The sequence below is a fragment of the Brassica napus genome, chromosome C2 (assembly GCF_020379485.1).
Source record: "Brassica napus cultivar Da-Ae chromosome C2, Da-Ae, whole genome shotgun sequence".
Lineage (NCBI taxonomy): Eukaryota > Viridiplantae > Streptophyta > Magnoliopsida > Brassicales > Brassicaceae > Brassica > Brassica napus.
In genome coordinates, this window is record NC_063445.1 from 16,341,312 (window position 1) to 16,366,845 (window position 25,534).

Below are 25,534 nucleotides of genomic sequence, written 5' to 3' on the forward strand. Positions count from 1 at the left end.
GCAGGCTATGTTATTGTTTCACTTGAGAGAAACTTATTTGTCTTTGGAGGGTTTAAGGATTCTCAGAATCTTTGCAATTTTAATACAGTTTTTGATGATGATATGTAAAGCCATAACGGTGAAGGCTTCAATTGCTTTATCTGTCTTCTGATTTCAAAATAAAATATTATTGTCGGTTTTTCATGATATAAATGGGTATATTTTCCAAGGTATTTGACATTTAAGAAGGGTCATCAGCTACATTTTGTGATGCAGCAATTTATTTGTTCACGTCCTTACACTGCATGTTCTTTTTTCTTTGTCTTGAGCCGTTGAATGACATATACTACCTAAGCACATGTTTGTCTCGGCCTTTCTGTTGGTTATAACACAATTTCTTTTGTGCAAGGTTGCTAATTGCCGTCCTAATATTCTTTGCTTATGGCCATCAGATCGTGGATATGATAAACGGTTTGGTCAAACTCCAGGGAGGTTGTCTGTAAAGAAACAAATGAAGCAAAATTGTTGAGAGCAGAAATTAGTTGTGGCTGAAACCAGCATTGATGAATGTGTGTTGTTAACTCTTACGATTGAAAACATGTAGCCCTTTTGTAAATAAGAATGGATGTGTATGGTTCTATTGCTGGAAAAGAAAATACACAAATATGTAAGGCAAATTTCAGTCATATGTCGTTCGTGGAGCAAGATTAAAATTGTTACATGAGCACCAGTCAATAGAATTTCCAGCTTTATATATGTATCACGTGCTTTCCATTGCAATAGGGGAGGGCTCTCGCCAACGACGCAACGTACTGCCACAACATACTTACAAACATAAAGATATGAGAGGCCAAAAGTGAGAAATGAGCACAGACTAAACCCAATCCAGAGGCAAGAACTTACAGTTGCTGCTCTACCTCTGCTGAAGTAATTGCATCTGAAGCTATTACTAAAGTTCACCTCTTGCTTCACGACCAAGCTCAAGCTCTTCTCTATCCGGGAACCATCATTCCTAAGTGAGCATGTTTGCTTCTATCTAATGTTGTGATTAGCGTCTTTTAACTGCCAATTTAAGAAACGCTATTAGTCGCGGAAAAGTACAAGCTTGGTTGTTAACTACTGCTACCTTTCGTATTTCTAATATATAAAAAGAATCATTGTTTCTTTTCTACAGAGTTTTTGCTTTCCTTTCAAACAAACAAACAATCAACATATCATATAACAAAAAGACAATCTATACAGCCTACACATGTCTCCGCTCAAGAATAAAAACTGATAAACGCGAATATCACGAGACCACATGATGCATTTCCCTAAGAAAAAATGACTCACTCAACTCACCTCATCAATGCACGAACCTGACATTCCTCCCAACTTCAAAACTGGTTTCTCTCAAAAAAAACCTTCAAAACTCTTTAACCAGCGCTGAAATCATGTACATTACCCAGCATATCAAGTTAGAAAGTATAAAAAGAGAAAATAATTTCAAAGACCATTGTAATAATCTGATTGTTCTTACAAACAAAGTTAATGATTGTAAACAAAAATATGGTGAATAAAAATATTTTCTTCAAATTCCAAAATTTAAAAGTATATAAATCATCCAATATTCATTACAGAAAATTTATAAACATTTGTATGCAATTTTATTTAAAATAAATACAAGTATTAAAAACATCCTCAAAAATTGGTTAGTAAAAAATACCTCTTAAATTTTGGTCAACACTGGATTCGATTTATTCATGTGAAGATATATTTTGTATAATTACCAATATATAACCTAATAAAAAATTAATTTGAAATTTAGTCTAAAATTTTATAACTTAAATTTGTTTATTTTTGTATTGTTACACGTATATGTCACTTGAATTTGTTACTCTACAATTTTTCATTACTATACAATTTAATATTGGAAATTAAGGTTTTAAACAAAAAATTAAATATTTGGTTTTATTTTACTTCACAATAGTATTTGCTACATATGATACTATTCCTAAAAAATATGGATACACTGTATAAACATTGTAAATATTTTAATAAAATTATGATAATCTCAACTAATAAAAAACAATTAGTACTCATGTGTAAATAATATTATAATTTAATTACTTAACATTGGAAATTAAAAAAAAGTGAAGATGATATGGATTGATTATAGTATTGTGTAGACGAATATTATTGAGAAGCAGCTACAGTTTTCTCAAACATATTCGCTACAAAAAAGTATGTACGCATATATTTTCTATAGGCACATACACACTCATACATCTCTATAACACGTTGAGTTAGTGTTCACATAAATATATGCCTATTTATTGTAAGTGGTATATATGTTCATTACACTATTATATTGGTAGTCGGTCCATAAAGAGTAAAGACATTATTCTATTTTCGTATATTGGCACCAGAGCCGATCTGATATTAAGGGGGGTTTGAAACATTCTTTAAGAATTTGTATAAATATTTTTCTCACAATTTGAAAGTTTATGCCCATGTAAAAAATTTCTAAATATTTTTTGGGCTAATGCCAATGTTTAAACCAATTGTACCCATATTTGGTCCTAATTGACATGTAATTTGAAACAAATTATTTTCTTTGTTGTTCATCGTTAAGTACATATGGTACGGTAACTTTTAACGTCGATTTTTTAGATAATGTTTCATCAAATATCAACCCATTTGAAATATCTTCCACACTAACAAACGTAATCGCTCAATGTCTCTAACTGCTCTATAAAAAACAGCTCACGTACGTTCGAACTTATATATCTAACGACGTCAATTCCACCATCTCTGTCAAATATCTCATAATGTAAAATAATCAATACAACATGAAACTAAACAATCCTTTTTTTACAATTCTATTCATATGTTAACCTCATCCAACCACGCTACTGAGCAAACCTTTCACGACTTATGTCTTTGTTATGTGCTTTTGTATAAAGGGGTGGTGATCGTGAGTGATTGCTAAATCATAAACTCATTCTATAACTATGGCTGTGGCCTTTTTATAAGACCACCAATATAATAAAGTAGAACATATATCATTTTTAACAACAATAGAACATATATCTATACGATAAAATTTAGTAAACAAATTGAACTTGGTGAAATATTAATCAATAATTAAAATACACAATTTAATCTAAACTATATAATTTTAAAAAATAAAGATAGAAATTATCAAAAACAGAGGAAATCCCACTTACTATGTTGTTTAGTTTCAATTAAACTCAAGTCAACAAAAAGAAATAGAGAGAATTTCACAGAAATGTTTTCTATATTTTATCACCACACTCAAATTTAGGTCAGGGCAAAAAGTACCAACACATTCAAAGAAAAATATATAAGAATGAAAAATAATTCATAATTTATGTATTGAATTTAAACTGTAGTGTCAAATATTTTAATTTTACTTACTTTTATAATAAAAATATAACAAACGCTAAAAATGTAAAATAATTACATTATTGAGCCTTTTATTAATTTATCAAACCTTTGATTTCTAATAAGAACAACAGAAAAATAGTTAAAATTAAAATTATTTTTATTTTTGAGTAAACTACATATTTTTGCACGTATATGAAAATACAATGTATCTTTTAATTGATCTTCACTGGTTTAACAAAGTTAATATAGACAAAGATAAGTTAATAACAACATCAATTACAATAACTGATGTTAAAACGATATTTTGTATCATTTATTAATAAGTGTCTCAAATTGATACCATTTTTTTTTCTGATACTATTTTCTTTTTGATAACCATAGTATGATCACAAAGGCTTTCTAGGCCCAATGACTAATCACTACGAGGTTCACGAAAATCTGTATTTGCTTGCCACTAAAGGCGTCCATGAGTTGCCAAAAGGAATCGAAGCCAGGGCGGAAGCTCCGGCTAGATGACATGCACAAATCGACAAATGGTCCAAATTTTCACCATTTTATTTTAGTTTTATGGAGCCATGTAGTGAGCAGAAAGCAAGCTATTCTTTTGTCTTTTTGATACTATTTATGTGATGTAATGTGATTTTTTTTAGTAATGTATCATATTCATTTCTTGCAAATGCAAATCTAAAGCATAAACCGTAAAATCATATAAAAATAATACCTTAGATCACAAGTAAAATATATCCCGTCCGTAGGGCGGGCCGACCCTAATTTGTTTATGTAACCGAGTAAAATTATTTATCTTCAGTAACTATTTTACGAGTATTATTGGTTGTACAAGGTGAAATCAACTTCATTAAACTAAATAGATCAGATTTAAGATTTTTTATTTAGTTTTATAATTTAATTGCATTCTCTGACCGTCTAAGGCTAATTGGCCTTCCACGCCCGATCTCTCGATCGCCGGACCTTATTCCATGCGACAGGCGGTGCATTAGTTTTTCCAAAGCTTGAAAATTTTGTTTACTGATCCTCCAATCACCACATTATATTTTTTCGTGCTCTGGCCTCACTCACGCGATATCACGAATCATTTTCCGATAGGTCACCACACATTGTTCCACTACTCCAGCTCAAGCATACTTAACTTTAGAGTTCTAAACTGATGTGTGCCCAAAACAAAAAGTACACTTTGGTGACATAGGTAGTCAAATAAATTCTTTCAAGACTTTTCATATACCACAAACCGGAATGTTATAATTCACCCCCTCTCACAGAACGCTACGTCCTTGTTAGTGTGGGTCTAATAACACTTGTAACATACCGACTGCCTATGGTTAATGGGCCTGGACCCCATTTTATGTAACGGGCTGTGCGTTAATTTTTCCACGGCTTGAAACTCTTTTTTACTGATCGTACAATCACCACATCACTTTTTCCCGTGCTTTGGCCCACTCACACGATACCACAAATAAAATTTCGATAGGTCACACATCTTTCCACTATTTCAGATCAAGCACGCTTAACTATGGAGTTGTAAAAAAAATTCTGAAATTGTAAACGGATGTGTGCCCTAAAAAGTAAATGCACTGTGGTGACATAGATAGCCAAATTAATTATCTTAAATTTTTCCATATACAACAAACTGGTATATTACATTGATATATATTATTTATCTGGAATTTATTTTTATTTTAATAGAACTGATTTTTATTTTTAAAGGATTCTAATTTGAAATGTCATTTTTAATAAAAATATAAGAATATAAAATAATTTTAAAATACTAAAAAAATAAGACTATATCCATATTATTAAAATTGAAGTACAAATTGAGATTGTTTGGAAACTTGAATAGTAGTCTTAATGAAATTTGTTTGGAAATATGGATAACAGTTAAAAAAAAAAAAGTTTGTTTGGAAACATGAATAGTAGTATAAAAAATATAATCTAATATTATTAAAACTGAAGTACACATTGAGATTGTTTGGAAATTTGAATAGTAGTCTTAATGAAATTTGTTTGGAAATATGGATAACTGTTTAAAAAAAAAGTTTGTTTGGAAACATGAATAGTAGTATAAAAAATATAATATTGTTTGGAAACATGGATAACAATATATCAAGAAAAAAAAGTAATGGGTAAATGTTAATAATAAAAATAGGAAGTCCATTATATTATGATAAACTATCTATTTGAGCAAACTTTAAAATATACGTAAATTGACTAATCTAATTACCTAAAAGCATTTTTTGTCTAAACTAATAATAAAATAAAATTTAAACTTTATATACATATTTCATATCAAAATAATAATTTAAAGTTGATTTATATCAAATTGATTTAATATATATATATATATATATTCAAAAATTTATTTTTACTAAAATATTTTCCAATAACCATTATTAAAATAATATTTTCAATATATATAAGAAAAATACAATAAAAAGCTCAATTTCATATACCAACTTAAATTATGGTTTTTATATTTCACATTAAATTTTAAAAATATTATATATTATTATTTATACGATGAAACATATAAAATACTATTAATTATATGATTACTTATGGTACATATAAAATACGATTAATTATATGATGACATATATTTCAGACCCATTCAAATATTTTGGATTTTGGGTTTCAAAGATTTCAGACCCATTCAAATATTTCTAAATTTTGGTTCGAATTCTTTTCAGATCTTTACAGGTTCGGGTTTGGGTTCGGATAAGCTATTTAAATTATTTTTAAAAATTTTAAATTCATTATATACTTTAAATTTCTCTCTCTCTCTCTCCTAACACCCTATCCTAAGGGATACATCGAAGACGCCAAGAAACTACCAGAAAGAACTCAAACACGAAATAGAACTTTTACTGAAGGATCTTTCTAAAGGAAACAAATGAATTTAATGAATGAAATTTTGAGTAGGGCTACAATAGAATAAGTTAAAAGCTCAAGGCATCAGCTCAATCAGCATAAAGCTTTAGAATAAGAAATGAACACCTAAAAGCCAACAATGAAAATAAGAAAAGCACATATCCTACTCCTACGAAATGAACCCATATTTTCACCTAGCCACTATGAGATGGTGAAGTGCGTTCTTAATCGGATCCATGATTGGAAGCACGCGCAACTCTAACTGGCGATTCCGGCTCATCTTCCCCCTGCAAATCTTTGGACGGAACCTCCTAGGGATCGGAACTCGAGATATTAATGGCTCTATCAGTGATTAAATCCACTGATTCCATGGCTTGACGACCAACGATCTGCTTCACCAAAAAAAAAAATTCAAGGCTTCAAAATGCTATTAAATGCAACTGAAATGTCCTAATGGAATCTCGCCTTGTACAACTGGCAGCATTCCTTCATAGGTTTTGTCTTGCACCTCTAAGCCTTATCCAGGAATTCGTCAGTCAGTCTTTTACTGAACGGAATCTCTGCAACATCTGAACTACGGTTCCACACTAGCACGTCAGGAACTTTTTCTTGAGGTGCCCATATCCACAATCGGGATCTTCCACAGATGACTCCTCCGTGGACGACAGCTGCACCCACCCCGGCAGCACCGCACCTTCCTTGGGAGACCACGTCTTCTTTTGACTGGCGTCACTTTGGGGTCGGGTTATTGCAGAAACAACTAACGGCCTTGTTCTAGACGCCACTATTGTGCCATCATCTGGAAATGAGGCATCAACAATCTGCGTTTCACCGTTGACTTTGGCGGGTATGTGAAATGTATCACATTGCCATTTTTTTCATAAATGGGCTTACTAGCATATGCACGAGTTCGCTTCGGTCCATGAAGCATAAGATCATCTCCATAGTTGACTCCGGCTGGCGAAGACATCCTGTAAGTAAAAGGATCCGATCAGAAACATAAGTATAAGCATACACATGACATATGGTTGATGTATCAAAATATTTCGCTAAGTCTTAACAAACTAAAATAATGATTTGTAAAAGGCATTGATCCCTCAGGTTAGTACTGAGAGATCTTAACCTAGAACCAAAGTGTAAACCCGTTCACCCTACAAGACGGAGACACGTGTCTATACCATTAGGCAAGCCACTATGTTCCGCCATCTGTCCCAGAATACCCCGATGTGTTCCCTTTTGTTTAAGTTCACAAATCCAACCATATCCATCAATCCTACTTACAGCCTTGCATGCAAGAAAATGGAAGGAGAGGAGCGAACAAGTGGAATGCTTAGAGAGATAGCTTCTAGACCAGCCTTTCCGCATGAGCAATTATACTACTCAATGCAGAACATGGACTAATTAGCCGCAAATTAAACAACAAGATTCATGTACAACATTAAATTCACTACAAGTTATCACCAAACATGCATAATCACAATTATAACTCAATAGACTCTCTACTTCCCACTGCTGTGCCCCCTAGGCCAACCGCATGTACAGACAATATTGGGCCACTGCTGTCCCCCCAAGGCCATCACCCGTTCACAAAGTGCCCTAACATGCCCAACCAGCACTCCTATCGTTCAGACTCTTCTTCTTCACCGATCTTGACCTTTAACAATCACATACATCACATAGTCTCATCCTAACAATAAAAATCCACCAATATTTACACAAATATTTATTATTCTTAGATGCAAACAAAACTATATAAAATTTTGAAAGAGCAATTTTGTAAATAGAAATTTTAATAATAAAATGAGATTGTGAACAGTTTTTTCTCAACTTGAAAGGATATTATTCGTATCTTTATTTTTTATTTAAAATGATACACCATTAAAAAGGATTTTGTTTTTCTAAATGAAAGACCATTAGAGATGAGTTTTCCATCCCATTGTCATGACTCCTGATAATTTATTCTTAAATCTCTTATCTCAGACACAAAACAATTTAAACAAATATACAGTAACTATAAGAATCAAAATAAAATATTTATGTTAATAGAAAAAAAATGTTTTATTTTACAAAAATTGGTATGGGTGCAACAAATGGCTAAATTCAAAAATATGTACATCGTACATCATTATTTGTACTTGGTAATTAAACTCACACGATCTGAATCCATTCTCCAACGCTTGGTACACCATTGTAGACAGCATAGAGAAGATAATAACCAGGAGGAGCAACATTTCCACTGGGAGGAGCAACAGCCTGAATCTGATGAACGTCACCATGCTCCTTCTTGACATCAGAGATACCCAACAAGAGCAACCTCATGTTCATCGATACAGCATGTGTAGTAAACGGTGGTGCCAACATTGTAACCATGACATTCTCCTTTGCCACGTTCGCTTGTTTAAGCTCGATCTTCACGTTAAATGTTTGTCCGTACTTGATCTGTTTCGGTGTATCGGTGTTCACAATCTTTGGTCTCATATTGGCAAGAGCCGGGTCAAGGTAAGGTGGTGAGAATTTCTCAATGCGGAGCTCGGTCGGGTACTCAACGTCGTACCTGTAACCATCGTTGGTGTTGCTACCACCGATAAGAACTTTACCATCAGGAAGAGCGATAGCGATGGAATGATACATGCGGGGGATAGCGGAAGCAGCGAGCTCTTTAAAACGTTTGCCTATTGGTTTGTTTGGAGTGTACAAGAGTGGTGTGAAGTTTGGGTCTTTGGCTAAGCCCCATCCAGATGTTCCATGTTTCGCGCCGTTAATGATGAGAACTTCGCCATTGGGGAGGACCACCGTGTCGCTCATGACCCGCGGCGCTGGCATCTTCTCTATTTTCCATGCAGGCCTTTTACTGTTGAGGCTTATCCTTGCACAATCATTCAAGGCCGCATCGAAAAGCTTCAACCTGTCAGCACGGAAGTATCCATCTTGTCTGGCGCCACCACAGATAAGGACGTCAGCAGGGATGACAGGAGGGTTCTTGACGTAGAGGCGGATGGGTAGAAGAGCCGAGGAGGCGGAGCCAGGGTAGTTACGGGCACCGCCAGGGAGCTGAGGGAACTCTTTGATGACTTTATTCGTTTTCGGGCTAAGAAGGATGGAACGGTTGTTGGCGAACATGAAGAGGTTACCATCAGTGTTGAGCCAAACGAATGGGTATAGATTGTTTTCTTCTCGGTCAGTTGTTTCTTTAAGAAGATGCGAGTCGTAGAGTTTCTTGTTGTCCATTCCTTCCGGGAGGATGTACTCGTAGTTGAGAGCTTGTCGGCCTCCAACAACGATAAAAGTGCCATCAGGGAGAGTGGCTTGTGTTGAGTACCATCGCTGTGCAGCTAATGCCTTTGGATACTCCACCCAGTTGCAGTTATCGCATGAAGAAAGGTATCTGGCTGTGTTTGCTCCTCCTTGGAATCCTCCAGTGCTTACCAATGTCCCGTTTATGGTTAGACCTCCTGACGAACACCATGTGTCCGTTGTAAGCTGCCATAATAACAAGGTCCGTATTTAGGCGCGTGTAAGGTTTTACCAAAAACATTGGTGTAGATTAGGATCAAAAATAATTTATAAATTCTTGGTGTAGATTTGTATCTACAGTTTTTTTTTATATTTTCCTGTTTCAAATTAGATGATGTATGCAATTATCAAAGTAATTTTTTTTTTTTATATAAGACTATTGTATTTTCAGGTTGTTTTATTATTGTATTTATATAAATAACTGACATTTTTGTTTAAAGTAATAAAGATTAACTATATTTTAAACTCATATGCATAATCTTAAAACGTTTTAAGTAATAAAATGGATGACTTATATTAAACAAGTAATAATAGTAATAATAAACAGTAAATTGTTACCGATAGAGGCCTGATGTGTCCGGATTCGATATCAATTAGGACAGAGTGAGCCCAACAATCAACTTTGTTATGTACGTGGTCAAAAACGTGACAAGGTACGCCTGGAGGGAGCTTGATTTGTGAAATTCTCCAAATGGTTGCGTCGTAAAACTGTACTTTGTTGATCAATGGCAGAAGAATAGCGTGCATTGCCGATACGCCAGAGCTCTTCAGGAATAACTCCCATTTGCCGGGCCAATTCATCTCAGCAACTTGGGCGATGGCGCCACGACCACCTCTACCCTTACGGTTTCCTGCTCCCTGTGGTTGCATCTCGGCGGCTTCGTGTCCGTTCCCCGTCTCCGTTTCATCCGATGAACCAGTATCACCTGAGAAGGATGGTTGAGAAAAGACTGCTAACAAAACAATGATAGATAGTTTCCATAATAGGCTTCTTGACGCTCTCATTTTCTTGACTTTGTTTTTATTGTCTCAGGTTTAATTGGTTGATGATTGCTTTTGGAGAATAAGTTAGTATATTCAGAAATTTATAAGTTTACGTTTGTTTATTTTTGTCTTTTTTTTAATGAGAGGTTAGCAAATTATTCCTCGACCCATTGCCTTTTGAACGGTGGTTCCGTAAGCATTAGAATGACTGTTTTATGTTAAAGGCTATATATATTTACATGCGTATGGTGTCTTTTGTACGGTGTTCCCTTTTTCTCTATCGATTTTATTTGTTTATGCTCGCGTGGCTAGTTTTTCTTTCGAATGGTTGGTTAGGCTTTGCCGGTATATACTTTTACAATCTAGCTTCTCCAGCAGTGGGTATTTCACTCATTAAAAAATAGTCAGAGAGATAAAACCGATGTTTAAAAATATAGTAGGATCTAACTGACACTTAACGCAATATAAAAATGTGTTGTAACTGTTTAGACTTTTATCAAATATGGAGTGCATTTTTAGATAAACTTGTGGTATATGTTGTAGAGAATATATGATTCAATATATTCACAAGAGACGGCAATTGCCAATATATACAATACAAGAGGTGAGAACTCTAGGTTAAGTCATTAACTAAGTTTCCTAAAGTTATGGAATTGTAATCTCGACAATATATCTTGTATATCTCTAACACGCCCCCTCAAGATGAAAGGAGAGGGATCACTCCAATCTTGCTGATGAGATCAAGGAATCGAGCACGGGATAGGGGCTTAGTCAGGGCATCGGCAAGTTGATCTTTAGTAGTGACGTGTGAGACACACAGAGCTCCATGTTGTACTTGGCCCCGAACAAAATGGTAATCAATAGCAATGTGCTTCATGCGAGAGTAGAAAATGGGATTTGCACAAAGGAAGGTAGCTCTGACGTTGTCGCAGTAGACGACAGGTGCTGATGGTATAGCGACTCCGAGTTCAGTGAGAACATTGCATATCCAGCTCAACTCAGAAGCAGCATTTGCAACTGCCCGGTACTCTGCTTCAGTGGATGACCTGGCCACTCCCTGTTGCTTCTTAGCGCTCCAAGAGATAGGATGGCGACCCAAGTAAATGATGTAGGAGTTTGTGGAAACGTAGTCATCCGCATCACCCGCCCAGTCAGCGTCTGAGTAGCCATGAAGTATGAGTTTATTGTTTGCAGTGAAGTAAATCCCGTGTGTCGGCGTCCCTGCTAGGTAACGGAGAAGGCGCTTAGCTGCTTGCCAATGATCATCAGTAGGTTTATGCATAAACTGAGAGAGACGATTGACAGCGTAAGCGATGTCCAGACGTGTAAACTGAAGATATTGCAGGCTTCCTAACAATTGGCGATACTTTTTGGGATCAGCGAGTGGTGTGCCAGAGAAGAGTGTAAGCTTGGGAGCAGACGCCATAGGAGTTGTAACGGTTTTAGCAGTGATCATATCATACTTGTGAAGAAAGTCTAGTATGTATTTCCGTTGCGAGAGGTGTAACCCCTTGGATGTTCGATGTGCTTCTAAACCCAAAAAATAATTAAGCTCTTCAGGGTCTTTAACTGAGAACCGTGTAGCTAGTAACTGAAGAATTCTGTTGATCGCTGGTTTTGAATTTCCTGTCACTAGAATATCATCCACATAAACAAGTAGATAGACAAGTTCCTTACCTCGTTTTAGTACAAAAAGAGATGTGTCCGCCAGCGAGTTTGAATAACCAAGACTGAGAAGATAGGACTGCAGTTCATTGTACCAGGCCCGCGGTGCTTGTTTCAAAGCATAAATAGCTTTGCGGAGGCGACATACATGATCTGGATGATCTTGATCAATGAAACCTGGAGGATGGTCCATATAAACCTCCTCGGTTAGAGTTCCTTGTAGAAAAGCATTGTTGACGTCTAGCTGTTGAATTGGCCAGGAATGAGTCACGGCTATGTCAAGAACCAGACGGAGAGTGGTGGCTTTATTGACTGGACTGAATGTATCGGTGTAGTCGTAGCCAAGCTGCTGATTGTATCCTTTTGCTACCAGCCGAGATTTGCACGACTTGTGTGTTCCATCAGAGTTGTACTTGTTCTTATAGATCCACCTGCATCCAATAACATTTTGATCAGGTTTTCTAGGTACCAAATCAAAAGTACGGTTGCGAGCAAACGCATCCATCTCAGTAGACATTGATCCTCTCCACTTTTTGTCTTTAAGAGCTTGTATCAATGTATTTGGTTCAGCGAGAGCTCGTTCAGACAGTGTCGCAGAGTAGTTGTACTTAGGATTTGGTTTGACAATGTTGTTCCTCCTTCGCGTGAGCATGGAGTGTTGTGACGGCGGTGGTGGAGGAACAGGGGAAGCACTCGCTGTTGACGACGAAGTTGTCGTGTGGCCTGGTGATGGTGCTGGAGCTGTTGATGTAGACGCAGCCGATGTAGTTAGCATTTCAGGTGAGGCTGGTGTTGTGGAGTTGCCGTGCGAGTGCTCCATGCTAGGAGTCGAGTGGATTGACTGTACCTGCAGATTAGAATCAGAGCTCGAGGATCCAGTTTGCTCGACGAGTGGCGGAGCCTGGTTAGGAGGATGGTTAAGGTTTATTTTAGTAGATAGGGGTTCATGGATAGGGATTGGTTCGGGTGTGGCTGGTTTTGGTTCTTTCGGTTGAGCAAAAGGAAAAACACTTTCATCAAAGCGGACATGGCGTGAAACATATATTCTTCCAGTGCTAGGTTGTAGACATAGGTAAGCACTTTGTGTAGGTGAGTAGCCAAGAAAGACACAAGGAGTTGGTTTGTCTTGAAGCTTGTATTTGTTGTATGGGCGGAGCCATGGAAAACAGAGGCAGCCATAGATGCGAAGCTTAGTGTAGTTGGGTTGCACTCCAAAGAGTTTGTGATAAGGGGAATCCATTGCAAGCACTGCGGTTGGGAGACGATTGATGAGGTAAACTGCCGTGGAGAACGCATAAGTCCAAAACTGCTTGGGCATAGAGGCGTGTGTTAACAGTGTAAGACCTGTCTCCACGACATGACGATGCTTTCTCTCGGATATTCCGTTGTGTTCAGGGTTGTGAGGTGGAGAAGTGAGATGAGAGATGCCGGCATCTTGTAGGTATTTGCGCATTGCGATGAATTCTCCTCCATTGTCTGAGAAGAGAGTGGTTATCTTTGTTGAGAAAATATTTTCCACTTGAGATTTAAACGCCTTGAAAGTGTCCAGAACTTGAGATTTGAGCTTCAGCGGATAGAGCCATGTGTATCGTGTATGATGATCGACAAGAACCAAATAATATTTGTAGTTGTCGATTGATACAATAGGAGAGCTCCATAAATCAGTATAGATGTATTGTAAGGGTCGAGAGGAGGTAATGGTATTTGTGGAGAAGGGTAATTTATGAGTTTTATTGATGGCACAATCTGAACATAAAGTGGGTTGTGTTACAGATTTTGCAAAAGGTAAAGAAAATTTCGAAACAGTAGACTGAAGAATAGAAACTGCTAGATGGCCTAGGCGAAAGTGCCAATCGACCATGGTTGTTTTAGGTAGGGTGGTTGCAAAGAAAGATTGAAGGGTTGAGGATTGGCCAGGCCACTCGTAGAGCTCATCCTTGGTCTTGCCTTGGATTAACGGGATTCCCGAGCTGAGATCCTTCACCTGAAAGTAAACCGGGAAAAATTCCACCGAAACTTTATTAGCATTGCATAACCGATATACGGAGATAAGATTCTTCCGTATGTTAGGTACACATAAGACATTATTCAAGTTCAAAAAACGTGAATTGGAAGGTAAGGAGAGGGAACCCGTGTGACAGATCGAGAGTCCGGAGCCGTCTCCAATCAGCACTGAGTCATCACCGTTGTATGGGTGATGAAGCGAGAGGTCGTGGAGGTCACTGGTGAGGTGATGAGTTGCGCCGGAATCCATCAGCCAAGCATTGCTCGGGTTGTGAGCTGAGAGCGCCATGTTCGCTCTTGGCTGCCATGGACGGAAAGGTGAGGCAGGGTAGGCGTTTTGAGACGAGGGACCGAACTGAGGACATTTCCTGGCGCTGTGACCGAAGACGCTGCATATCTGGCAGCGACCCTGATATCCTCTGTTTTGGTTAGTGTCGTTTGACTGTGATTGATAGGACTGTTGAGACGCCTTGTTGTTGTTGTTGTTCCAGTTGCGGTTGAAGTTGCGGTGTTGGTGATTCTTCGGACGTGTGATTGCAACGTTAGCAGAGACCGGAACCGGAGTAACAACAGTCGGAGACAAGCTCAGCAGTTTTGCCTCCTTGTTGATGAGCTTCTCATGTATTTCAATGATAGACGGAGATGTGTCGCGGCCCTCGACCTGATCTGTGACAGACTTGTACTCTTCCAGGAGACCGTCAATAACATATTCAATCTTGTCTTCATGATCAAGTGGTTTTCCAAGGAGGGCAAGCTGATCAAAACGACTGGTTAAGCCGCGCATGTATTCATCAATGGATTTGTCACCTTTGGTGTATTGCTTGAGCTGCAAGCGAAGCTGTTGAATGTGTCCGCGGCTTGGTGTTGCATAGGTGGCGCTGAGAGACTTCCAAACATCTTGAGAGGTCTTTGTGCTGGTGACCAGGGTTTGGATCGATGGCGAGAGCGTGCCAATAAGGCCGCTGTAAATAAGACGATCTTGACGTCTCCATTTTGTATACTCGGGATTAGGAATGGATTCACCGTCAACAGTTATCATCTGATCCGGTGCAGAGATAGAGCCGTCAAGGTAGCCAGCTACGTCGTAGCCGTCTAGGAGAGCATGAACTTGAAGATTCCAAGTCATGAAGTTGGTGGTTGTGAGCTTTGTGATGTTTATCATGTTGATGTTGAGCACGCCTTGAACCACGTCAACCGCTGGAGCGTTGAAGGCCATGGTGGAATTGAAGAGAAGAAGATTTGAAGAAGGCGGCTCAAGAGAAAAATTTAGGGTAATCGTAAGCTGTTGATACCATGTAGAGAATATGTGATTCAATATATTCACAAGAGACGGCAATTGCCAATATATACAATACAAGAGGTGAGAACTCTAGGTAAAGTCATTAACTAAGTTTCCTAAAGTTATGGAATTGTAATCTCGACAATATCTCTTGTATATCTCTAACATATGTTTCATTTAATTATTTCAAAATTTATTTAGTGAAATTTCAAAATTTATTCAGTGAAATTTCAAAATTTATTCGTATGTTTTATATTTTTTTTTGTTTTAAAGTATATACATTAAATTTAAACTTATTTAAATAAATCATATTTTATTCATAAAATATGATTTATTTAAATAACCTGCCTCGTAATTATTTTACATATATTATAAAGTTTTAAAAGTATAATATAAATTTATTTTTACATTTTATTGTTGGTATAAATTGATTATATCATATTATTAATGAACTATATGTCATTCAAACCATACATGATAAATATTTACATATTTGTGAAATAATCTGAAAAACTGTAATTATAAAACATAATGTATAGTTTGATATACCATATAATCAAATAATATTAATGTTTTGGATATATTGTATTAACAATAAATACGATAAAATTACCAATTTAGAATATTAGTCAAATCGATTTATAAAATTTTTATATGTCATAAATCTTGGAATTGAACACACTACCTTCCTTGAAATTTTAAGTTTATGGCTTTTTTTTTCACCAGTCTGAAATTTCTGTTACGTCTATTTTAAAAACTTTGTTTATAGATTTTATTAAAATTAAATATTACACTATCCATATCTATACTATTATTTACGAAGTAAATTTTGGGAATCAAACTCTCACGTTAAAAGTTAGACTGGTTAATATCGTTGTTACCCTTAATAAATTTTTATATATAATAATTTAATTAAAAACGAATTTTATATTAATAATATTAAATTTCTAAAAAGATAATTCTCATATATTTTGTTGTTATCTTGAAATAATATTTTATATTTTTAAAAAATAAGATAATATTTATATGTTGTGTTGTTATCTTTAAATAATATTTTTATTATAAAAATTAAGATATAAAACAGTATATAATTAAATATTATGAAGAAAAAACATTGTATAAAAATATAGTCTAAAACATTTCTAGTATATGAGTGTTTTGAAAAATTTAACACAATAATTAGTATATATATTTTAATGAAATTTTCTGTCATATATAAATTATTTTATGTTTGGTATAAACTTGTTAAGAATATAAATAATAATTTAACATATTGTTTTTGAATTAACAAAATATAAAATAGTAAATATCTATAAGAAGATTATGCCCGCGTGTGCGGGCAAGACACCTAGTAAGAAATATTTCATGAGAAAAAATATATCTGCAACAAATAGTTCACGTATTATTATTTATAGTGCTAAATTAATTGTTACACCGACTACGTACTATTGAAACTTTTAGATCTTAATTTTAGGTTGAAATATTATTAAGTGAAAGTATAATATATAAGCTTTATGAAAACCATAGTTACATCTTCTTAAATTTACGCTGAACATTTTTTTGGAATAAACCCATGTATTATTTGGCTTGGAATAAATCTTTAGTAGAGATAATGTATAATTTATTGTTGACAATTATTAAATACATCATCTCTATTAAGATTTTCAACGTGTAGAAAGTTAGAAATGCTAGAATTAATTTGGAAAATCATAAATGCAAATAATATTGAAAGCTTGACTAATTTATAGTAATTTAGTTGAAAATAATAAATATTGTCATGCATAAAAATAGGAATTGCATTTGAATGTAAATATGATGGAACTCGAAGAGAAGAATTTTAGTAGAGATTCTGATTTAATAATATAGATGCATCTTGGTTTTTGGTTTAGAGATCAAAATTGTTTCTGCAACTTCTAATTTGAAGTATTTTAGAACAAAGTGATTTTTTTGTTTTTATGTTTTTATGACAAAGCATATATGTGTGGTCCAAAAATCTGAATTTTTTTTACAGAAATATTAGTATGATACAAAATCAATACAGTCGATATATGTCATGCTTTAGTAAATATGGTTTTTTCTGAGTTAAGTGTGATCTTTGAGAAATCATTTTTCTTTGAATAGAAATATTAATAAATTTTAAAATAAAAAAAATTCTGATTAGAAAAATTACACTTTTTGTATATATTTTTAAATATATCATGAATTTGTGTATAAAGATTAACATCTTAAGAATATTTAGAAAATCAATTATAGTTAAAATATATATAAAATTAGTAACTGTTGAGATGATTGATGTCTTGAGATTTTACATGATTTACTTACCATTTTCATACTCATTTGAATCACTTAGAATGCATTTAGAGTCCAATTAGGTGCATAGCATATGCATATGTGGTATTGTAGGTTTGGTGAAGTTCAAGTTGGAGATATGAAGGTTTGTGCAAGAGGAGTACACAAGATGGAGCAAAACTGGCCATGAAGCGCGGACATGTACTGTGGACGAAGGCAAGCCGCGGATTTTGATCCGAGAGACCCAACCAGACGGGACGAAGCGCGGCCGTTCAGCGCGGCCTGAGGTCGTCCGCGGTGATGGGCGATGACAAGGGACGCGGCCACACAACGCGGGTCGAGCCAAGCCGCGGAATTCGGCCAGAGACATCATGTTCTGAAGCGTGAACCGCGGCCGTGCAACGCGGCTGGGAGCTGTCCGCGGTGATGGGCGATGACAAGGGACGCGGACGATGGCGCGGGTCGAGGCAGGCCGCGGACGATAGCGCGGGTCGAGGCAGGCCGCGGATTCGAGTCCGATATGTCGTGTTCTGAATGCACGGACCGCGGCCATGTAGCGCGGGTTGAGGCCATCCGCGGCCGATACCAAAACTGTCTTATCGATTTGTCTTTCGGGTCAAACCTGGGTTTGTCGGGTTGACCCGGTTCGAGTTTTAAACCTCTATAAATACTTTTTAGACCTAATCTTAGGACTTATCTTGTTTTCTACCTAATAAAAAAAGCCACCATTAGGTGAAAGATCTAATCTTGATCAATTTCTCTTGTGCTTACTTGATTGCTTTGATCATCAATCATGTTTAGACTTAGATCAACAAATGATTTAGTGTCTACCATGATAATGAGTGAGTAGTCATCTTGGGATTCATGGCCTAGGATGATTAAGATGATTAAGTGATGATCTAGAGTGTTTTAGAGTAGATTAATATGTTTTCTTGCTTGATTGAGTGATCTTAATGCTAATCTAGAGTTGGCCATTTCAGATTAGAACTCTAGACATTTCATTGCCCGGAAGGTGTTCGATGAAATGTCTGAGCCAACTCAACATGCTCTTAACTTACCCTACCAAAGGGATTTGATGTTAGGGGAGTTTAGAAAGTTGAATGATCTGTTCTTAATGATTGCTTGATTGACACAAACCAAAGGAATTTGATGTTTGATCAATGAGAGTAAATGAGCTTTTGTCTTGGAAAAGAACTTGCTTAGAATTGCTATCTAGACTTAGGGGAATGTGTTGATTGAAACCTTACCATTTTAGATTAAATCTTAGTCATTTGAAATCAAAATCCTATGCCTATGATTCCTCCTTTATCCATTTGATTGAAAGTTGCTAGTTAGTTGCGTTAGAACCTTGTTAGTTTAATCAAACCACTTCATTGAACTGAATGCACATAGATTAAGTTTGAACCTGCATTCTCTTTGCATCAAAACTCTTAGAAATGGATTGACATCTTAATTACTACATGATTTGAATTAGGACCCTTGAAAAGTCCATTTAAAATTTGGCGCCGTTGCCAATTCTAAGTTGATTTTGACATTGAGATTTGGTCTTTACTTGAGACTAAGTCTTATTTTTCTTATATCTAGTTATTGATTCTCTTTCCTAGCCTTTTGTATCTCAGGTGCATGAACTTGCGGAGCAGAGGCCCAACAAACCTAGTTCCAAGAGTTGAAGACATTAGAGCACTTGAAAGGGAGATTGCAAGGAGGAGAAGAGAAGAAGAGCAACAGACTCACTTAGACAGATTGGGGTTTGTGATGGATCAACATCAGAATCAACCTCAAGATGGAGAAGGTAATCGACAAGGAGCTGAAAACCTTAGGCCACAACACCAACATCGCCAAGCTAGAGCTATTGGCACCCATGATGAGCCCAATATCCATGGGCATAGAGCTGGCATTAGAGCACCAGCTGTGGAAAACAACAACTTTGAGATCAAGTCAAACTTGATAAACATGATCCAGAGCAACAAGTATCATGGTCTTGCCTTGGAGGATCCACTAGACCACTTGGATAACTTTGATAAGCTGTGTGGAACTACAAAGATCAATGGTGTCTCTGAAGATGCATTCAAGCTAAGGTTGTTTCCATTATCTTTGGGAGACAAAGCTCACACATGGGAGAAGAGCCTTTCAAGAGATTCAATCACCACATGGGATGAGTGCAAGAAAGCTTTCCTCACCAAGTTCTTCTCTACTTCAAGAACTGCTAAGCTAAGGAATGAAATCTTTGGATTTCATCAAAAGAATCTTGAAGGCTTTGGGGAAGCATGGGAAAGGTTCAACCGCTACATCTCTCAATGTCCTCATCATGGCTTCAATATGGAGAGTTTGCTTAGTACTTTCTACAGAGGTGCTTTGCCCAAGTTTAGAAGCCAGCTTGATACTGCTAGCAATGGTTTCTTCTTGGAGAGAAGTGAGGCAGATGCTTTGGAGCTTGTAGAGAATATGGCTAAGAGTTATTCAGTCTACAGTGATGAGCATGATAGAAGCAATAGAGGCAGTGGAGGTGATGATACAAACACCAAGAGAGAGTTAAAGACTCTACAAGAAAAGATGTATATGCTTCTCTTGGATAGATCTAAACAAGAGAAGGTGAACTTTGTTGGTGAGCAGAAACAAGAAGGGATTGTTGTGCTTAATGAAGTTGATGGTCTAGAAGGTCAAGAAGAACTTTGTTTTGTTAATGCTAATGGGACTTGGTACAAGAAGGAGCCTAACTTTCAGTACAACAACTACCAACAAAAGCCCTTCTATAACAACCAACAAGGTAGTTACCAAGCTAGACAAAACTAATCTCAAGGCTTCCCCTCCAAAGGAAATCAGTCTACACAAGGTCAAGCAGGATCTTCTACCTCTACTACACAAGAGAGTAGCACTGATACAATGCTAAAACAAATCTTGGAGTCTCAAACTAGAAGTGAGAAGCACATTGGATATGAGCTGAAGAACCTTCACACCAAAGTTGATGGAAGCTACAATGATCTCAACAACAAGTTCTCAAACCTTGCTTCCAACTTCAAAGCTTTGGAGAACCAGTTTGCCTCAATGAGTAGTAACTCAAAACGTCCTATGGGATCACTTCCCGGAACTTCTGAGCAAAACCCCAAGGAGACAATGAAATCCATCACCCTTAGGAGTGGTAAACAGTTGCCTCCTAGAGCTCTCATTAGGGATAATGAGAAGCAAGATGGAGAGGTGGTCATCAATGTGGATGATGATGTAGTTATTGTGGATGAGAAAACTAATGAAAAGATCTTGGAGAAGATAGTTGAAGCTAAAGGGAAAGGAAAGGTTGGAGAAGATAAGAAGGTTGGGAACAAGAATGAAGCTGCTACTTCATCAAAAGGAGCTCCATTTATTCCTCCTCCATATGAAGCAAAACTTCCCTTCACTGGTAGATTCAACAGACGGCTTTTGGAGCAATACAAGGCTTTGTTTGAGAAGCAAATGAGTGAAGTTCAGATTACAGTGCCCATTATTGATGCCTTCATGCTAGTGCCTCAATACAGCAAGTTCCTAAAAGATGATGTGACCAAGAAGAAGAAAGAGATGGAAGGGATGGTAGTTCTCACCCATGAATGCAGTGCCATTATACAGCGGCTAACCATCCCTAAGAAGCTTAAAGATCCAGGAAGTTTCACACTACCTTGTGCCATTGGGCAATTGGCTTTTGAGAAGTGTCTATGTGATTTGAGAGCAAGTGTGAGCCTTATGCCTCTCTCCATTGCTAAAAGGCTTAGGTTTACACAATACAAGAAGTGTAGACTCTCTCTTGTGCTAGCTGATCGCTCAGTGAAGATTTCCATTGGTATCCTAGAAGATCTCCCTGTTATGGTTGGAAATTGTGAGATTCCTACAGATTTTGTGGTGTTGGAGATGGATGAAGAACCAACAGATCCTTTGATATTAAGGAGACCTTTCTTGGCTACAGCAGGAGCTGTTGTGAATGTTAAGGAAGAGAAGATTGATCTTCATCTTGGCAAAGGGAACATCCTGCATTTTGACATCAAGGAGGTGATGAAGAAGCCCACTACCCAAAGCCAAGCATTCTACATTGAAGAGATGGAAGCTTTAGCTGAAGAGTATTTGGAGAAATTAGCTATTGAGGACTCTTTTCAACATGCCCTGACAGTTGATAGAGAGACTCAATTGATAGAAGATGAGGAGAGTGCAAGGTATGTGAGTATGCTAGACTGCCACAAGGAGAAAAGTGGAGAAGACAACTTCATAGAGCTTTCACAAGAAGTTCATCATGCTGCCTCGGTTGATCAACAAGAGAACCTCCAAGAAGATGATTGGAGTGAACTCAAAGCTCCAAAAGTGGAGCTTAAACCTCTTCCCCTTGGTGTAAGGTATGCCTTTCTTGGACCTAATGAGACACACCCTGTCATTGTGAGTAGTAATTGAATGAAACTGAATTGTCTACACTTTTGAATGAACTTAAAAAGTATAGAAAGGCAATAGGCTACTCACTAGATGGTATTAAAGGGATATCACCATCTTTATGCATGCATAGAATACATCTAGAGGATGAATCTATGGCTTCTATAGAACATCAAAGAAGGTTGAACCCCAACTTAAAAGATGTTGTTAAGAAAGAGATTCTAAAACTCCTAGATGCAGGTGTAATCTATCATATTTCAGATAGCAAATGGGTGTCTCCTGTGCATTTTGTCCCAAAGCAGGGTGGAATTACCGTGGTTAAAAATGATAAGGATGAACTAATACCAACAAGAACAATAACAGGACATATGATGTGCATAGATTATAGAAAACTTAACTCAGCATCTGGAAAAGATCATTTTCCATTGCCATTCATTGATCAAATGCTAGAGAGACTTGCAAATCATCCCTATTATTGTTTTCTTGATGGGTATTCAGAGTTCTTCCAAATCCCCATACATCCAAATGATCAAGAGAAAACAACATTCACATGCCCTTATGGTACATTTGCTTATCGAAGGATGCCATTTAAGCTATGTAATGCTCCAGCCACTTTCCAAAGATGCATGATGTCTATTTTCTCTGATCTTATAAAGGATGTTGTGGAGGTGTTCATGGATGACTTCTCTGTCTACGGATCTTCGTTTTCTGCTTGTTTGTCCAATATTTGCAGGGTCCTAAAGAGATGTGAGGACACCAACCTTGTGCTGAACTGGGAGAAGTGTTACTTCATGGTTAAGGAAGGGACACAAAATTTCAGAGAAGGGGATTGAGGTGGACAAGGCCAAGATTGATGTGATGGTTGGGTTAGCTCCGCCAAAGACAGTGAAAGACATTAGAAGCTTCCTTGGTCATGCCGGATTCTATAGAAGATTCATCAAAGACTTCTCCTTGGTAGCTAGACCATTGACTAAGCTTCTATGCAAGGAAACTGCTTTCAATTTTGATGTGGAGTGTCTTGGAGCATTCAAGACATTGAAGGATAAGCTGGTTAGTGCCCCCATTGTGCAGCCACCAGATTGGGATCTTCCCTTTGAGATCATGTGTGATGCTAGTGACTATTGTGTGGGAGTTGTCCTTGGTCAGAAGAAAGACAAGAAGACTTATGTGATCTACTATGTAAGTAAAACTCTTGATGAAGCCCAAATGAAGTATGCTACAACTGAGAAGGAGCTGTTAGCCATTGTCTATGCCTTTGAGAAGTTCAGAAGCTATTTGGTTGGGTCAAAAGTCATAGTCTACACTGATCATGCTGCACTGAGACACCTTTTGGCCAAGAAGGATGCTAAACCAAGACTGTTGAGGTGGATCCTACTGCTACAAGAGTTTGACCTTGAGATCAAAGAAAAGCTAGAAGTTGAGAATGGTGTAGCTGATCACTTGTCTAGACTGAAGGTTGAGTGTGGGATCCCCATTGATGAAGGGCTTCCAGAAGAACAAATAATGGCTATTAGAGTAGTAGTTGCAGTTTGTAAAACTGGAAAGAAGCTTGAAGAGGTGAAGGCAACTGAAGAGAAAGGTCTTTGGTATGATGATTTGGTGAACTACATAGCTTGTGGAAGAGAGCTATTGGGTCTTGAGAGAAATGCCAAGAAGAAGTTCTACAAAGATGTGAAGAGACACTATTGGGATGAGCCTTACCTCTACATACTTTGTAGGGATGAACTTTATAGAAGAGTAGTAGCTAAAGAAGAGGTTTAAGGGATCCTTATACATTGTCATGGATCATCCTATGGAGGTCACTTTGCTACATTCAAGACAGTTTCCAAGGTTCTACAAGCCGGGTTTTGGTGGCCTCATATGTTCAAGGACACTCAAGATTTTGTCTCTAAGTGTGATTCATGCCAAAGAAGAGGAAACATCACCAAGAGGAATGAGATGCCTCAAAACCCAATTCTCGAAGCGGAAGTGTTTCATGTGTGGGGTATTGATTTCATGGGACCATTCCCATCATCTTTTGGCAACAAATACATCCTTGTAGCTGTTGACTATGTCTCCAAGTGGGTGGAAGCTGAGCAAGTCCCACCAATGATTCTAGAGTGGTGATCAAGATGTTCAAAAGCATCATCTTTCCAAGATTTGGGGTCCCAAGAATTGTGATCAGTGATGGAGGCTCCCACTTCATCCACAAGCTGTTTGAAAGTCTTCACAAGAAGAAAGGTGTGAAGCATAAGGTGGCTACACCTTACCATCCTCAGATAAGTGGGCAAGTTGAGATCTCCAACAGGGAAATCAAATCTATCCTAGAGAAGATTGTGGGAACTAAAAGGAAAGATTGGTCTGACAAGCTTGATGATGCGCTTTGGGCTTATAGGACGGCTTACAAGACTCCTTTGGGAACCACACCTTTCAACCTTGTGTATGGAAAGGCTTGTCATCTACCAGTTGAGCTTGAGTACAAGGCATTGTGGGCTATTAAGTTGCTGAATTTTGACATCAAGAGTGCCAAGGAGAAGAGACTTCTCGAACTCAATGAGCTTGATGAGATTAGACTTGATGCTTTTGAGAACTCAAGGATCTACAAGGAGAAAACCAAAGCTTTTCATGACAAGAAGATCTTGAAGAGAGAGTTCAGTGCTGGAGATCAAATGCTTCTCTACAATTCTAGACTGAAGTTGTTTCACGGGAAGCTCAAGTCAAGATGGTCCGGTCCTTTCAAGATCAAAGAAGTAAGGCCATATGGCGCAATTGTGTTATGGAACAAATATGGTGGAGACTTTACAGTCAATGGACAGAGGGTTAAGCTCTACATAGGAACCACAACAGAGGGGGAAGGAATCTCGGTTCCACTCTCCGAACCCATTCCCGCCTAGCCAAAAAGAAAGGAAGTCAAGCTAGAGACTTAAAACAAGCTCACTTGGGAGGAAGTCCCATGTTTATCCTTGTACATATTATTTTTATTTTTATTTTTCTTGTTCTTGCTACGTTTCTTTGCTTTATTTCTGGTTGCAGGTTCGATTTTTGGAATTTCCCGGCATGATTAGCGGAAACCCAAAAATCTCAGGTTTTAGGTGGTCGACCGCGGACGTCGACCGCGGCCACGCCCGTCCGCGAAATTCAGCCAGAGACACCAGTTTCCTCGCCCAATCCCGCGGCCTATCTTCGCGGCCTGGTGTTTTCAGTGACATGACGCTGTCCAAACTCCACGGCCAAACCCGCGGCCCCATCCCGTCCGCGGAAATCGATCCGAGCCAGCCAGCTCTCGCGCCCAGTCCCGCGGCCGTCCGACGCGGTTTACTCCCGTCCGCGGCCTCGCCCAGGTAAGTCCCACTCTCCTTGGTCTGGTTTGGTTAAAATGAACCAAAACTAAATTGATTTTCGACT

The 25,534-nt window shown here is 37.5% G+C and overlaps 1 protein-coding gene and 1 non-coding gene across 2 annotated transcripts; both read right to left on the reverse strand.

Moving 5' to 3' along the window:
- Positions 1-8,218: 8,218 nt before the first annotated feature.
- LOC106372949 (aldehyde oxidase GLOX1-like) lies at positions 8,219-10,615 on the reverse strand. The gene is made up of 2 exons (XM_013813200.3): positions 10,105-10,615; positions 8,219-9,732 (listed from the first exon to the last, which is right to left on the reverse strand). Exons 1-2 carry the CDS (start codon positions 10,549-10,551, stop codon positions 8,401-8,403), a joined length of 1,779 nt encoding a protein of 592 aa, XP_013668654.1. The 5' UTR covers positions 10,552-10,615; the 3' UTR covers positions 8,219-8,400.
- Positions 10,616-19,975: 9,360 nt separating this feature from the next.
- Positions 19,976-20,082, reverse strand: LOC125582636. Its single transcript, XR_007320093.1, has one exon. It is a non-coding gene; the product is annotated as a small nucleolar RNA R71 (small nucleolar RNA).
- Positions 20,083-25,534: the final 5,452 nt, after the last annotated feature.